The following is a 13658-nucleotide window of genomic DNA, read 5'->3' as shown; positions in this document are numbered from 1 at the left end:
GTGTGACCCACCCGCCACACACACACACACACACACAAAGCTGTGTGTGAACAGACTGGACAGTAATAACACTCCAGACAAGCTAGCACACAGGCGCTACCAGGATTAGCAGAAGAGAGGACAGGAGAAAAGAGAGGGGATGAGAGGAGATGAGAGAGTGGAAGAGAGGAGAGGAGAGAGGGGAGAGGAGAGGAGAGAGGGGAAGAGAGGAGAGGAGAGAGGGAAGAGGAAAGGAGAGGGTAAGAGGAGAGGAGAGGGGGGAAGAGAGGAGAGGGGAAGAGAGGACAGGAGAGGGGAAGAGAGGAGAGGAGAGGGGAAGAGAGGAGAGGAGAGGGGAAGAGAGGAGAGGAGAGGAGAGGAGAGGGGGGAGAGGAGAGGAGAGAGGGGAAGAGAGGAGAGAAGAGAGGGGAGAGGAGAGGGGAAGAGGAGAGGAGAGAGGGGAGAGGAGAGGGGAAGAGGAGAGAAGAGAGGGGAAAAGGAGAGGAGAGAGGGAAGAGGAGAGGAGAGTGGAAGAGGAGAGGAGAGGGGAAGAGGAGAGGGGAAGAGAGGACAGGAGAGGGGAAGAGAGGAGGGGAAGAGAGGAGGGGAAGAGAGGAGAGGAGAGGAGAGGAGAGGGGAAGAGAGGAGAGGAGAGGGGAAGAGAGGAGAGGAGAGGGGAAGAGAGGGGAAGAGAGGAGAGGAGAGGAGAGGAGAGGAGAGGAGAGGGGAAGAGAGGAGAGGAATCTGATCCAGTCAGGTCCAGTGGCTAGAGATGCAAATGCTTCCGTAGGTGACCACAGAAGGATGGAGGGGGCTGTAGTCATGGTGACACTTTTTACTCTACAGCATAATCACCATGGCTCCAGAGAGGGTGGAAAAGATGAGAGGAAGAAGCTCATTCTAAAAGTTGGAAGATCTAGCGAAAACAGCCAGCGAGTGAAAGGGAAAGTGAAACAGAGAGGGAGTGTGATAGCCCCTCACATCACAGCCTAGTGGGGGGAGGTTGCATAACGCTGTGTGACGGTCTATAATCTACTAGGCCTAGATATAAACTGTTAAAAGAGACCCTACTCTGCTCATGCAACTAACCACACACACACACACACCTCTGCGGGGGTGGTGTGTAACTCTAGCCAGGTAGCCATCCCTGGGCCTGTGCTGCATTTTTTATAAGCAGGAGAAATTACATCTCTGCTCAGGGACAGCAAGCGTGTGTGTGTGTGTGTGCGTGTGTGAGTGAGAGAAAGAGACACAGAGAGCATGTATGCGTATGTGTTTCAGTGCGTGAGTGGTCATGTTTTCCATCACAAAGGGTGATTCCCTTGCAAGCTCTAGTTACACCACAAGACCCCCTCAACTTGAGCTGCACTTAACCAGCTCAGATAATAAACCCAGACATGTCACTCTCTCATACACACACACACACACAGAGGAGTGTCACAGGTGTTCTTCTGACTGACATGGTTCCCACCAGACAATGGAGAACACACACGTAGTAGGCTACATTTGACATTCTCTCCCAGACCTACTGGGACACCAGCTAGCTACACGCTACTGTGTGTGTGTCTGTGTGTGTGTCTGTCTTTGTGTGTGTCTTTGTGTGTGTGTGTGTGTCTGTGTGTGTGTGTGTGTGTGTCTGTGTGTGTGTGTCTGTCTGTGTGTGTGTGTGTGTGTCTGTGTGTGTGTGTCTGTGTGTGTGTGTGTGTGTCTGTCTGTGTGTGTGTGTGTCTGTGTGTGTGTGTGTGTGTGTGTCTGTGTGTGTGTCTGTGTGTGTGTGTGTGTGTGTCTGTCTGTCTGTCTTTGTGTGTCTGTCTGTGTGTCTGTCTTTGTGTGTCTGTCTTTGTGTGTGTGTGTCTGTGTGTGTGTGTGTGTCTGTGTGTGTGTGTCTGTGTGTGTGTCTCTGTGTGTGTGTGTGTGTGTGTGTGTGTCTGTGTGTGTCCGTGTGTGTCTGTGTGTGTGTGTGTCTGTGTGTTGCCCGTTCTGAGCTACAATATTCCACCTAAAGGACCATGCTCTGTCAGCAGGGTGAAGTTACTAGTTTCCTGTCAGCAAAGCAGCTGAAAAACACACATGCGTCCACACACGGTGTACACATGAACACAGAGAGAGAGAGAGAGAGAGAGAGAGAGAGAGAGAGAGAGAGAGAGAGAGAGAGAGACCAGCTTCCTGTGACTGATCTGACAGAAGGCCTCTTTTTCTCTCTCCTTTCCTTTTACATTTAGCCATTTAGCAGACGCTCTTATCCAGAGCGACTTACAGTAAGTACAGGGACATTCCTCCTGAGGCAAGTTGGGTGAAGTGCCTTGCCCAAGGACACAACGTCATTTGACACGGCCGGGAATCGAACTGGCAACCTTCAGATTACTAGCCCACTTTCCTAACCGCTCAGCCACCTGACTCCCATTTTTGGGGTGTGTGGTTGTGTGTATGGTTTTGTGTGTGTTCCAGAGACCGAAAGGTGTGCAGCTGACACCAACACAATGTGACAAGGTATGTGCTGCACGTTGCACTAAGAGCCACACACACACACTTCAAAAGGCAGCCAACGCCTCCTGTCAAACACACACCAACTGACGAATGCGCCCAGTCAACAAACACCACAAACAGCTCTGACACGCACAAACACCTTCAGAGAAGAAAAAATAAACTGTCTGAACCTGTGCAATCAACATGCCTGCTCCCATCCCCCAGAGAGAGAGCTAAAGAGGGAGAGACGGAGAGAGACATAGAGAGAGAAATAGGGAGAGAGAGAGACAGAGAGAACCAGAGTGATAGTGAAAAGAAACAAAGCCAGATAAAGAAAGCGAGGGAGGAAGAACAGAGGGGAACGAGGAGTAGGAGAGGAGCTAGAGCCTCTGGAGGCAGCCCTCTCCAGGAGGCAGCCCTCTCCAGGAGGCAGCCCTCTCCAGGAGGCAGCCCTCTCCAGGAGGCAGCCCTCTCCAGGAGGCAGCCCTCTCCAGGAGGCAGCCCTCTCCAGGAGGCAGCCCTCTCCAGGAGGCAGCCCTCTCCAGGAGGCAGCCCTCTCCAGGAGGCAGCCCTCTCCAGGAGGCAGCCCTCTCCAGGAGGCAGCCCTCTCCAGGAGGCAGCCCTCTCCAGGAGGCAGCCCTCTCCAGGAGGCAGCCCTCTCCAGGAGGCAGCCCTCTCCAGGAGGCAGCCCTCTCCAGGAGGCAGCCCTCTCCAGGAGGCAGCCCTCTCCAGGAGGCAGCCCTCTCCAGGAGGCAGCCCTCTCCAGGAGGCAGCCCTCTCCAGGGCAGGATCAGAGGCAGGAGCCTGTAAGGATCCTCAGCTTAAAGGCGGCAAATAGCCCGTCTCCTTGTGTGCTCCAGGTTATGTAAGACCCAGCAGCAGAGTGGACGACCTGATATAGCCCTGTCTGTCTGTCTGCCTGTCTGCTAGTCTGTCTGTCTGTCTGCCTGTCTGTGCACATGTCCAACTGGAGCTCTGCTGCTTTAAAAGGCTAGGGAGAGCAGCAGTTAGCCAAGAACAGGTTGGAAATAACTCACTGATCCAGTGTGACCTTGAAGAGCAAACATCAAAAGATCCTAGCCTTGTTATTAAACATGACAAAGACCAATGAGGATCTGAACTGCATTGTGTGCAGACACACACACACACACACACACAATTCTGGAAAATATGAGCGAGTGGCCTATAACTGTAAGGCCTTGACATGTCAGTTCATAGAGGAAGTGACTATGATCAAATACAATCTTCTGTTTATAGCCCAGAGCAGGCCAGTCAGTGTAATCCACAAAGCAGCCATTATTCCTACTCACATGTCTAAGTTAGGAGAACATTTCTAGCAGAAATTTGGGCTTGGCTGTCCTCCACGCGAGCATGCTCTGGTGAGCATGATACACATTCTAACTTTGAACCAGGCTGGTTTAAGGTTTTAGAGGAGAGTCCAGACAGAGATAGAAAGAAGAGGCTACAATTTAAACTGTTTACCATATGTGGCGGCGAGTGAAACAGACATACATGCGTTTTTTTAACCAATTAACTGACTATGGCGTGCGGTCAACAGCCATGCTGTGTGTCACTATGTTGCCAATGAGTAAGAAATAAACGTCGCTCAGACCTTCAATGGAATAAACCACCACTACGACAAGTCAATTGTAGGCGGTTCCACAGTTAAATACAATCTAATGACTTGATAGAACCAGACAGTGGCTGCTGTAAAAAAAAGAAAACGGTAAACAATTGGCTGCTAAATGACTAAATAAGTGATAAATTCACAGATCATCAGGCTATGGTTCCAGTCAGTCAGCCAGTGGGGTCAGTCTTCTAGCAGAATGCGACAATGTACAACTGGGCGAGACAGAACTGTGAGAGTCAGACAAGCAGTCAGTCGTTCACACAGGCACACACACACACACACACGTTCATGATATGATATCTAACATCGTCACCAAATACCGGGTGACGCCGCATTGCTACACGAGTATAACATATATACAAAAACCTGCAGTAGTACATTAAATTTATTACTTTGGTGTAGGTTCTCTGCTTTCGCGTTTCAAATTGCGGCTAGATAGTTTGTATGTTCAAATATATTTTAAAAACACAGCAAAGACATGTAAACTGAGCAAAAATACAGTGTAACTGCACAAGCTACCGTAGCGAGCTAGCCTAGCTAGCTTAATTAACCTATATGTAGTTCATCATGACTAACCAAAGAAAATCATCCGTATCCATTATTTTTGGTCAATCAACCATTTGCAATGAAATATTTAAAAACTTGTCTCGCAGTCCTTTAAACGTAATGGTTGGATGCAACTGATATTGCAGCATTATACAGTATCCAGATACAATTACTGTGGCTGGGCGACAGATTTATAACACCCTACCTCAATCCTCCCATGGACTTTTCAAACAATGCTTTTTACCGCAAGCTAGCTAGCTAGCTAATGCTATACATTGTATAGCTCTATCTAGCTGGTTTACCAGCGAGCCCCTGTGGATAGCTAGCTAGTGGTCCCGCTAACACTGAAGCCGAATGAGTCTAAATACACCCCTACATTGTCTCAAATAACCACTTTCTATATCTTACCTGACTCGGTATTGTAGCGTTTTCAAGAGGATGGATATTTGGACATGGTCCGAACAGGTTACACTTAATCTAACTTGCAAGCCCAGTTCATTGTGTCAGAGAGATGCTTCCACTAGTTTGGGATTTTTTTTTTTTTCCTTTCGCTCAACCTCCACCGCGAATACTGTATGATTCTACAACGTTGGTCGTGTCCGATACTGAAATGAACTGTATATAGGGGCAAAACAATTTGATATTACCGTCTCCTGTTTTGTCTTCCAGCAAATGTAGCACTACATGACTGTATTCCTGCAAACAAAGCTTACTACAGCAGAATGTATTGCGCTACTATTTAGTTATTTCCTCAAAGGTGCAAAGGGCTTGTTTTAAGAAACTAACATCAAATCTTTGGCCAATTACATTTATTTGCACGGCATAATTCAGCGAGGGACTGCCCCCTTCTGGCCAAAATGAATTATGACAGCTTCAATTTGTCAGCGTATTAGGGGTTATACGGTACAAATAAAACATGACTGACTGAAATTTAGCCAATGATCTTTAGAAGTTGACATCTCTGGCCAATAGAGATTTCCACTCGGCGTCAGCGTAGGTTCCTAGATGTTCGATCATCTGGGACATTACGATCCTAATGTCCGTTACCTACAAATTAAATATATTGCATCCCAATATTCCGTTTATATATCAGATATTGTCGCACAGAAATTTCCAGAGTTGTTTGTACGATACGTCGGTACGAGGTAGGCTTATTTGTTAGAAAACGATAGCTATTGTCTAGCCTGTTATTGCCTTGCAGCTGGATGTGGTTTGGCTGCTGGGTCATGCTTTTGGCAAATCTGTGGCTAACACTAGCGGTGTGGCTAGGTAGCTGGCTATGTTTATTGTGTTTACAATGCAAATTATGTTTGATGAGGCGCTTTACAGACATGCTATACAGTCAGCAACAGCCATAGGATTCATAATGTTAACGGTTGCTCCTAGCTAGCCTCAGTAGAATCCAGACAGACTGTCGTCTGGCAAAGTTGCAAGCTTGCCTGCATGTATTTCCCACCGGACTCTACTCACTCATCCATCTCTCCTCAGGACCAGCGGTGTCTGAAACCAGAACAGACTCCTCCATCCTATGCTTATGTGGGGACACCGTCCGTAGCTGAGAGATGTCGCTGGCTCAGAGAGTTCTTCTGACCTGGTTATTCATCCTCGTCTTCCTCATCATGCTGGTGCTGAAGCTAGATGGCAAAGTCCACTGGAACTGGTTCCTTATCTTTCTACCTGCATGGATCTTCGACGGCATCCTTATCCTTATGCTCGCGGTGAAGATGGCGGGTCGGTGTAAACCAGGATACGACCCGCGAAATGGTTCGCCGGGCCTGAAAAAGAAGGTGTGGTATCTGGCAGCCATGCTGCTGAAACTGGGTTTCTGCCTGACGCTGTGCGCCCGACTGGAGAAGCTGACGGAGGTCAAGATCACCCTGGTTTGCATCCCTCTCTGGAGCATGCTGCTAGGAGCCATGGTGGAACTGGGTAGCAACATATTCCCTGACAGTAGAGACTGAGCCCAGAACGATGTTGAGGCCAGGGGCTGGGGTACAGCCAGGGCCGAGGCCAGAGCTGGGGCCGGTACGAAGAGGAGAGGTTGAGGCCGGATCTGGGGGTGAGACTTAAAGGACGGCTTAAGGTTGGGTGCTGATTTGCTTGGAAAATCTGCTTAACCCAGACTGTCATATAAACACAGTCAAAAGCCCAAGCCAAGTCCCTGACTGGGTAAGAGAAGGAAACATAGTTTCTCTAACTCTTTGCTCTCTGCCACACATCTCTCTTTCTTCTGCATGTGCTAGTGACACACAGCTGCAGAATATCACAGCTATGTGGCACCAGAGACAAGGAGCCGTATCCATTCCTCTTAGATATCTTCAAGAAGGCGTGTTTGGAACCATTTTGTCAGGAGTACATTTGGTATTTATATTGTCACGTGTGTGTGTGTGTGTAAAATGATTGTGCATTGTTAAGGAATAAAGTCATTGAGAATAAACATCTGGGATTTCATGTTTAGTTCCAGTGTGACACCAAACCAGTCTACACCCTTGCAGCAGATCATCTCACATCAGTGTTTCTCCTACCAGCCCCCCCCCGCCCCCCCTGGAAGGTCAAGTTAATAAAATAAAATAATTTTTTGGGGGGGAAACACTGCACATAGCAGGACTTCCAAACTCATCGGTGCATAATGGTGAGTGGGCGATGTGCATGAGGACCACAGAATCGCACAGCCTGCCGTCAGATCCCTAACAAGCTGTTAAATGTGTGAGATCAAATCAACCCAGACTACTAACACTAAACATCTAACAGTGTCTGCAGTCTAACCCCAGGACTGTACCTCAGGGATCAAGCAACAAAAAAACATGAGGCATTCAGGACATTGAACCTTTTTATTAGCCAGGTTCATATTTTAGGTAGAAATCACACTACAAGTTTCCTTACAAAACCTTTAATTACACAACAGTGCTGACAGCTAAAAGAAAAAACTACAAACCAAAACAGATATAAATAAGCTCTATGAAAAAAAAAAGTATATATATCTTAAACAATTCTGTCCTTTTACAAAAAAATATATATGTTCATGTCAGCTCTGATAACATCAATTTTGACCTAAAAACTGAAAAATATATTATTCAAGAACCTGTTTGTGTGTTTGAGAGCTGTAGTCAGAAGGCCAGTGTCCCTGGCGTTAAGTGCCTTGGGTAGTTCACAGTAAGGAAGAGGCACTGAGGAATGTTACAAGCTACATCTGCTGTGTTTAGTCCCAGGAGGATAGGGGGCTACAGTGGAGCCTTCCTTACATCATTACTGTACCAACTCAAACATGCTGCTAACAGGTTTTCTCTCTCTCTCTCTGGTTCTCTTCAAAGTATCTCTCTTCAAACTCTCTCACATTCACGCACTCACTCACATTTACATACACTTCCTTCTAGCTCTTTTCCTCATCCGATCATATTAAAACATAATCCCAAGAGAAACTGAACCAATGAGCCGTAAAACAGTTCTGTACAAATCAGTATAAAACATCTTTTCTCTGTTCATGCAGTTGTGGATTGAGAGGTCGTGGAGAGGGGGGAGCGTGGATGGGTAGGTGTGACGAGGAGGGAGGGAGGAGGGGGGCAGGAGAAGGTGGAGGTTGGGGGATGTGGGGAGGATGGGAGGGGCATGTTTGAAGGAGGTGGGAGGAGTAGGCGGGGTATGACGGATAAGCGAGGGGGACGTGAGAGGGGTGAGGCTGTGAACCAGGGGAGTACGGCGGATGCTGTAGAGGGGAAGGGAAAGGTTGGGAGTGAGGTTGTAGATAGTTGGAGGGGTGATATTGATGGGGGTGGGGGAAGGGGAAGGAGGGTGTCCGTGTGTCCAGGGGGACTACAGGGGGCTTGGGGAGGAGCCAGTCTTTGTCCCTGGGCTGGTCCAACCAGGGGCTCTGAGGCTGCGAGGCAGGGGGGGGAGCCTCAGCATGGATGGACGCTGCTGGTCTGGGAGGAATCAGGGAGGGGGGCATTGTCAACAGGGGGGAGCTGGCGTTTGCTGAGGGAGAGACACTGGGGGGGAGGGGATGGGGAGGGGGGAGATTCGTTTGGTCAGAGGGAGAGTGACTCAGGGAAAGAGAGGAGGAGGGGTTGGAAGCTGTGGTTAAAGTGCTTTGATATTTTGAGCGAGGATGATGGTGTTGGTGTCTGTGATGATGCTGATGATGTCCTTTGGGCCTGCTGTCATGTGACGGGGCTAGGGGTGTGGCCAGGGGCGGCGTCTCCAGTGGGGGGGGGTCCACAAGGTCCACTCTGCCCTCTGGAGGAGGGACCCCCCTGTCTCTGTCCCTGGGGGGCTTGGGTCTGGAGTCTGTGGTGGAGGAGGAGGGGGGAGGAGGACACACAGCAACACCCTCGGTCGCCTGCTGCTTCAACAGCGCCGCGTGACTCCTCTCCACCCTCCGCTCCTCCTTCTTCCTCCTCTCCTCCTCCGCCTTCCTCTCTTCTCTCCTCTCCTCCTTCACCTGTTGCTTCTCAGCTCCCTCGCAGACCTTCCTCTCCTCCTCCTCCTCCTCCTTTACCCTCCGTTTCTCCTTCTCCATCTTCTCCTCCTCCTCCTCCTCCGCCCTCGCCCCCACCTCCCCCCTCTCCTCCCCCGGCTCGCTCCTCTCCTCCAGGGGGGAGCAGGGGCCCTGGTGGTACTGCCGGAGGCGGATGTGCCAGGCCAGGCTGCAGACGGCAGAGACGGTCTTGAACTGGTGCACCACCCCACGGGGGATGTAGTAGATGTCGTTGTCATGGAGATGGATCCGGGCGTAGCGGATCCCTTCCCGTCTCAGCTGGTTCAGCTTGGCATCGTCAACCCACTGCACACACTGGTGGAGAGAGACCACACACACACACACACACGCAGCCTGCGTGAGGGGACTCACTGTGGTGTAGTACCTGGCTAGCCCAGCAGATGGCAGTGGTGGTCTGAGGAGGATCAGTTAGATGGAAACGTAGAATCATCCAGGACTGATGTCTGCTGTGGGATCTACAGTATATTTTTGTTGGGAATGTAACAACGTGGCATAGTGCCATGACTAGTGTGTGTGTTACCTGAGAGAGGTGTGTGTTACCTGAGAGAGAGGTGTGTGTGTTACCTGAGAGAGAGGTGTGTGTGTTACCTGAGAGAGAGGTGTGTGTGTTACCTGAGAGAGAGGTGTGTGTTACCTGAGAGAGAGGTGTGTGTGTTACCTGAGAGAGAGGTGTGTGTTACCTGAGAGAGAGGTGTGTGTGTTACCTGAGAGAGAGGTGTGTGTGTTACCTGAGAGAGAGGTGTGTGTTACCTGAGAGAGAGGTGTGTGTGTTACCTGAGAGAGGTGTGTGTGTTACCTGAGAGAGAGGTGTGTGTTACCTGAGAGAGAGGTGTGTGTGTTACCTGAGAGAGAGGTGTGTGTTACCTGAGAGAGAGGTTTGTGTTACCTGAGAGAGAGGTGTGTGTTACCTGAGAGAGATGTGTGTGTGTTACCTGAGAGAGAGGTGTGTGTGTTACCTGAGAGAGAGGTGTGTGTGTTACCTGAGAGAGAGGTGTGTGTGTTACCTGAGAGAGAGGTGTGTGTTACCTGAGAGAGAGGTGTGTGTGTTACCTGAGAGAGAGGTGTGTGTTACCTGAGAGAGAGGTGTGTGTGTTACCTGAGAGAGAGGTGTGTGTTACCTGAGAGAGAGGTGTGTGTGTTACCTGAGAGAGAGGTGTGTGTGTTACCTGAGAGAGAGGTGTGTGTTACCTGAGAGAGAGGTGTGTGTGTGTTACCTGAGAGAGAGGTGTGTGTTACCTGAGAGAGAGGTGTGTGTGTGTTACCTGAGAGGTGTGTGTGTGTTACCTGAGAGAGAGGTGTGTGTGTGTTACCTGAGAGAGAGGTGGTTCATACAGGTCCAGCTGCAGCCTCTGGACCACATCAGGGAAGTCTCCAGCGTGGAAGCAGATCACGTCTTTGGTTACACGAGGAGGCTCGGGCCTACACACACACACACAAACACACCCCAAAATAGCCTAGGTCAGTATCAGACACACTGACCGTGCATAGTGGACCGTCTGTATGTGTGCGTGTGTGGAGTAACCCACCCCTCTCCACAGCGCACAGCCTTGAGCACCCCCACGGCGGCCGTGGTCTGCCTCTCGAAGCCCTGGCCGATGTGGTCGGCGTGCGCCCGTGTGCGGTCCTCAAACAGCATCTCCCGAGGCTCGCTGGCCCGAGGCAGGTACTGCAGGTTCTTGATCTCATTGGTAGACCTGGAGGAGGAAGGCAGACAGGCACGACTATCAACGGCAGATAACTAACTATTGACTAACTCCGCTATCTAGTCCTGGATTCCTGGGTGGGGGGGTTAGCGTACATTAAACTCCAAACAGCACTCACTGTCAGAAACACATATCAAGGCAAAACAGGGAGGGTGGAGGAGAAGAAATGAGAAGAGGGAGGGAGAGGAGGAGGAAGATTGGTAGGGGAGAGGGGGAGAGGGGACAAGATAGAAAAAGAGAGAAAGGGGGGGGGAAGAGAGCGGGGACGAGGGAGAGAGGTAAAGAGAGAGGAGGAGGGGGACCAGGAGAGCGATGCTGTTTAGTATGCAGTAGTAGACTGGAGGAGTCTGCCTGCTGTGATAAAGTAATGAATGCAAAGCCTGGCCCAACAGAAAGACATCCACAGCACTCCAGGGAGGGAGGGAGGGAGGGAGGAGAGAGGGGAAGGGGGGAGGAGAGAGGGAGGAAGAGGAGAGGGAGGAGAGAGGGAGGAAGAGGAGAGAGGGGAGGAGGGAGAGGGGAAGAGGGGAGGAGATAGGGAGGGGGAGAAGGGAGAGAAATAGATGGAGAAAAATGACATGTGCCTGCTGCTACCAGAGAGTGCAGGTCTAGTCAAGATCTCCATCTTTCTTGTTAATCCCCTACTCCCTCCCTCCCTCCCTCCCTCTCCTCCCCCCTCCCTCTCTTGGTCCCCGTGCACATGATCTAGAGACCATGTGCGTTTCCTGCTCATACAGCAGCACCAGAGACTGTCCCCCCCCTCACACACACACACACACCATATGGTTAACATGCTGTGAAGAGAGGTGTAGGAAGGAAAGCAGAGAGGAGGAGAAGGGTGGGGGAGCAGGGGGAGAATGTAGGAGAGAGTCCCTCTGGGTCCCTCTGGGTCCCCTCTCTCCTCCTCTCCAGGAACAGACAGAGAGCTCGTCTCCAGGCTTCACACAAGTGTTTCTGACAGCCGGCCCAGCAACCACACCGCTAACTGACCAACAGACAGACAAGCAGACAAGCAGACAGACAAGCAGACAGACAGACAAGCAGACAGACAGACAAGCAGACAGACACGCAGACAGACACGCAGACAGACACGCAAGCAGACAGACAGACAAGCAGACAGACAGACAGACAAGCAGACAGACATAAATTTAACAGACAGACAGATAAGCAGACATAAATAAAACAGACGGACAATAAACAGACGCAAAGTAAACAGTCAAAAACATACAAACAGCCAGAAGCCAACAAACAGTGGTGAAACCATTCCTTCCCATTAAGCTGTCCAGCACTCCCTCTACCCTACTATCATGTCAAAACATGACATCATATTACTGTCATTAAAACTGACACAACCCTGTCTGCAGAACAAAGGCAGAGATACATGATCAAACAGGATCTACAAAATGTGTGTGTGTGCCCCAGGAGTAGAGGAACTTGGTGGATAATGTGTGTGTAGGTCTGGTGCCTCTCTCTCTCATCATTAACAACAACATGAGAGTGATCACAGAGGGTTAAGCAGGAGGTAGGGACACGCTCATGCAGCGGGATTCATCTTCTGCTCTGTCGCAGAGGAGACAATGACATAGTCAGAAACAGAGATGTGCTAATTGTCTAATCCTGGGTGGCGCAGAGGAGGCAGATACACACACAAACAAAACAATGGGTCATTTCTGGTTGTGTGTGTGGCAGGCCCATTACACGCACTTTAAGGAGAACAGGGCTGAATATCAAGCCAGAACAAGGGAACGTTCTGCACTGGTGTAAAAACAGACTCTGTGTTTAAGCAGAACAAACACTTAAGCTGCAGCCAATATAAACACATGCACTATAGAGCCAGAATCCCCTCTGAGCCCCTCAATCCCTCAGTGCTTAGGTGCGTGCGAGTGTGCGTGGGTATGTGTGTGTATGTGAGAGGAGTGTGTGTGTGAGAGTGTGTGTGTGTGTGTGGGTGTGTGTGTGTGTGTGTGTGTGTGGGTGTGTGTGAGGAGTGGGTGTAGAGTGTGTGGGTGTGTGTGTGTGTGTGTGTGAAAGCCCACCTTTTCCTTTTGAAGGGGGACTTTGGCATGTCAGCCACAGGGATCATCTGCTCGCCAGGCCGCACCCACATGATCGGCCCGTCATCGCTCTCCGTCGGACTCTTCAGCCGCAGGCTGGAGAAGGTTCCCCATGGCAACGTCCGCTGAGGGGGCGATGAACAGAGACACGTTTAGCTCTCTGCTGGCTGGGGAAATAATTGTTCTTATCTCCTGCACTCGTGTAGAATCAGAGCTGCCCTCTGCTGTGGCTTTAGGACAGTACAGCTGCAACCTTCTGCCTTGTTCGATAAAAGGTCAAATCAAACGATGTAGTCCTAACATCACTTGTGTTCCATTGTAGTCCTAACATCACTTGTGTTCCATTGTAGTCCTAACATCACTTGTGTTCCATTGTAGTCCTAACACCATTGTGACCTCTCACCTCCAGGAAGGGCGACTCCTCCAGCATGCTGAGGAACTCTGGGAAGTAATCCCCCACTTCCTCGTCCACAGCGCCCACCAGACTGATCTGGCGCATGGCGCCAGCTCGGTACGTCCCGTGGGAGTACGTTCTCTTCACCTAGAACCAAAAAGAACACACCGGATCATGTCAGCACCTTAACTGAACCATGCAAGTCTCACCCGGAACAGCAGGCAACACAGCATTCAGATCCAGCTTCAGGAATGTGACCCAGAACAGCTGCCTGGTGGAAGTTACGGTACCATTTTGTTTGCAGCTGCAGTTATTCAAATGTGTTCGTATGCAAGCCAAAACTGTGTGATAGCATCTCGTTTTCCTATGTAACTGGCCACAAGACAGGTCT

The 13658-nt window shown here is 50.2% G+C and overlaps 2 protein-coding genes across 4 annotated transcripts; one reads left to right on the top strand and one right to left on the bottom strand.

Annotated features, from left to right (window-relative positions):
• The first annotated feature begins 5584 nt into the window (after positions 1-5584).
• LOC134016483 (transmembrane protein 60-like) lies at positions 5585-7052 on the top strand. 3 transcript variants are annotated; one of them, XM_062455845.1, is made up of 2 exons: positions 5585-5614; positions 6110-7052. In XM_062455845.1, exon 2 carries the CDS (start codon positions 6184-6186, stop codon positions 6580-6582), a length of 399 nt encoding a protein of 132 aa, XP_062311829.1. In that variant the 5' UTR covers positions 5585-5614; positions 6110-6183; the 3' UTR covers positions 6583-7052. The 3 variants fall into 3 exon arrangements, with proteins under 3 accessions (XP_062311829.1, XP_062311827.1, XP_062311828.1); XM_062455843.1 differs by lacking the exon at positions 5585-5614 and adding an exon at positions 5623-5766; XM_062455844.1 differs by lacking the exon at positions 5585-5614 and adding an exon at positions 5633-5759.
• Positions 7053-7438: 386 nt separating this feature from the next.
• Positions 7439-13452, bottom strand: LOC134016484 (uncharacterized). Its single transcript, XM_062455846.1, has 5 exons — positions 13277-13452; positions 12856-12998; positions 10643-10810; positions 10427-10535; positions 7439-9410 (listed from the first exon to the last, which is right to left on the bottom strand). Exons 1-5 carry the CDS (start codon positions 13370-13372, stop codon positions 8076-8078), a joined length of 1851 nt encoding a protein of 616 aa, XP_062311830.1. The 5' UTR covers positions 13373-13452; the 3' UTR covers positions 7439-8075.
• Positions 13453-13658: the final 206 nt, after the last annotated feature.

Source organism: Osmerus eperlanus, unplaced genomic scaffold (genome assembly GCF_963692335.1).
Source record: "Osmerus eperlanus unplaced genomic scaffold, fOsmEpe2.1 SCAFFOLD_664, whole genome shotgun sequence".
Taxonomy (NCBI): Eukaryota; Metazoa; Chordata; class Actinopteri; order Osmeriformes; family Osmeridae; genus Osmerus; species Osmerus eperlanus.
The sequence above is the reverse complement of the archived record's forward strand: the minus strand, read 5'-3'. Positions and strand labels throughout refer to the sequence as shown.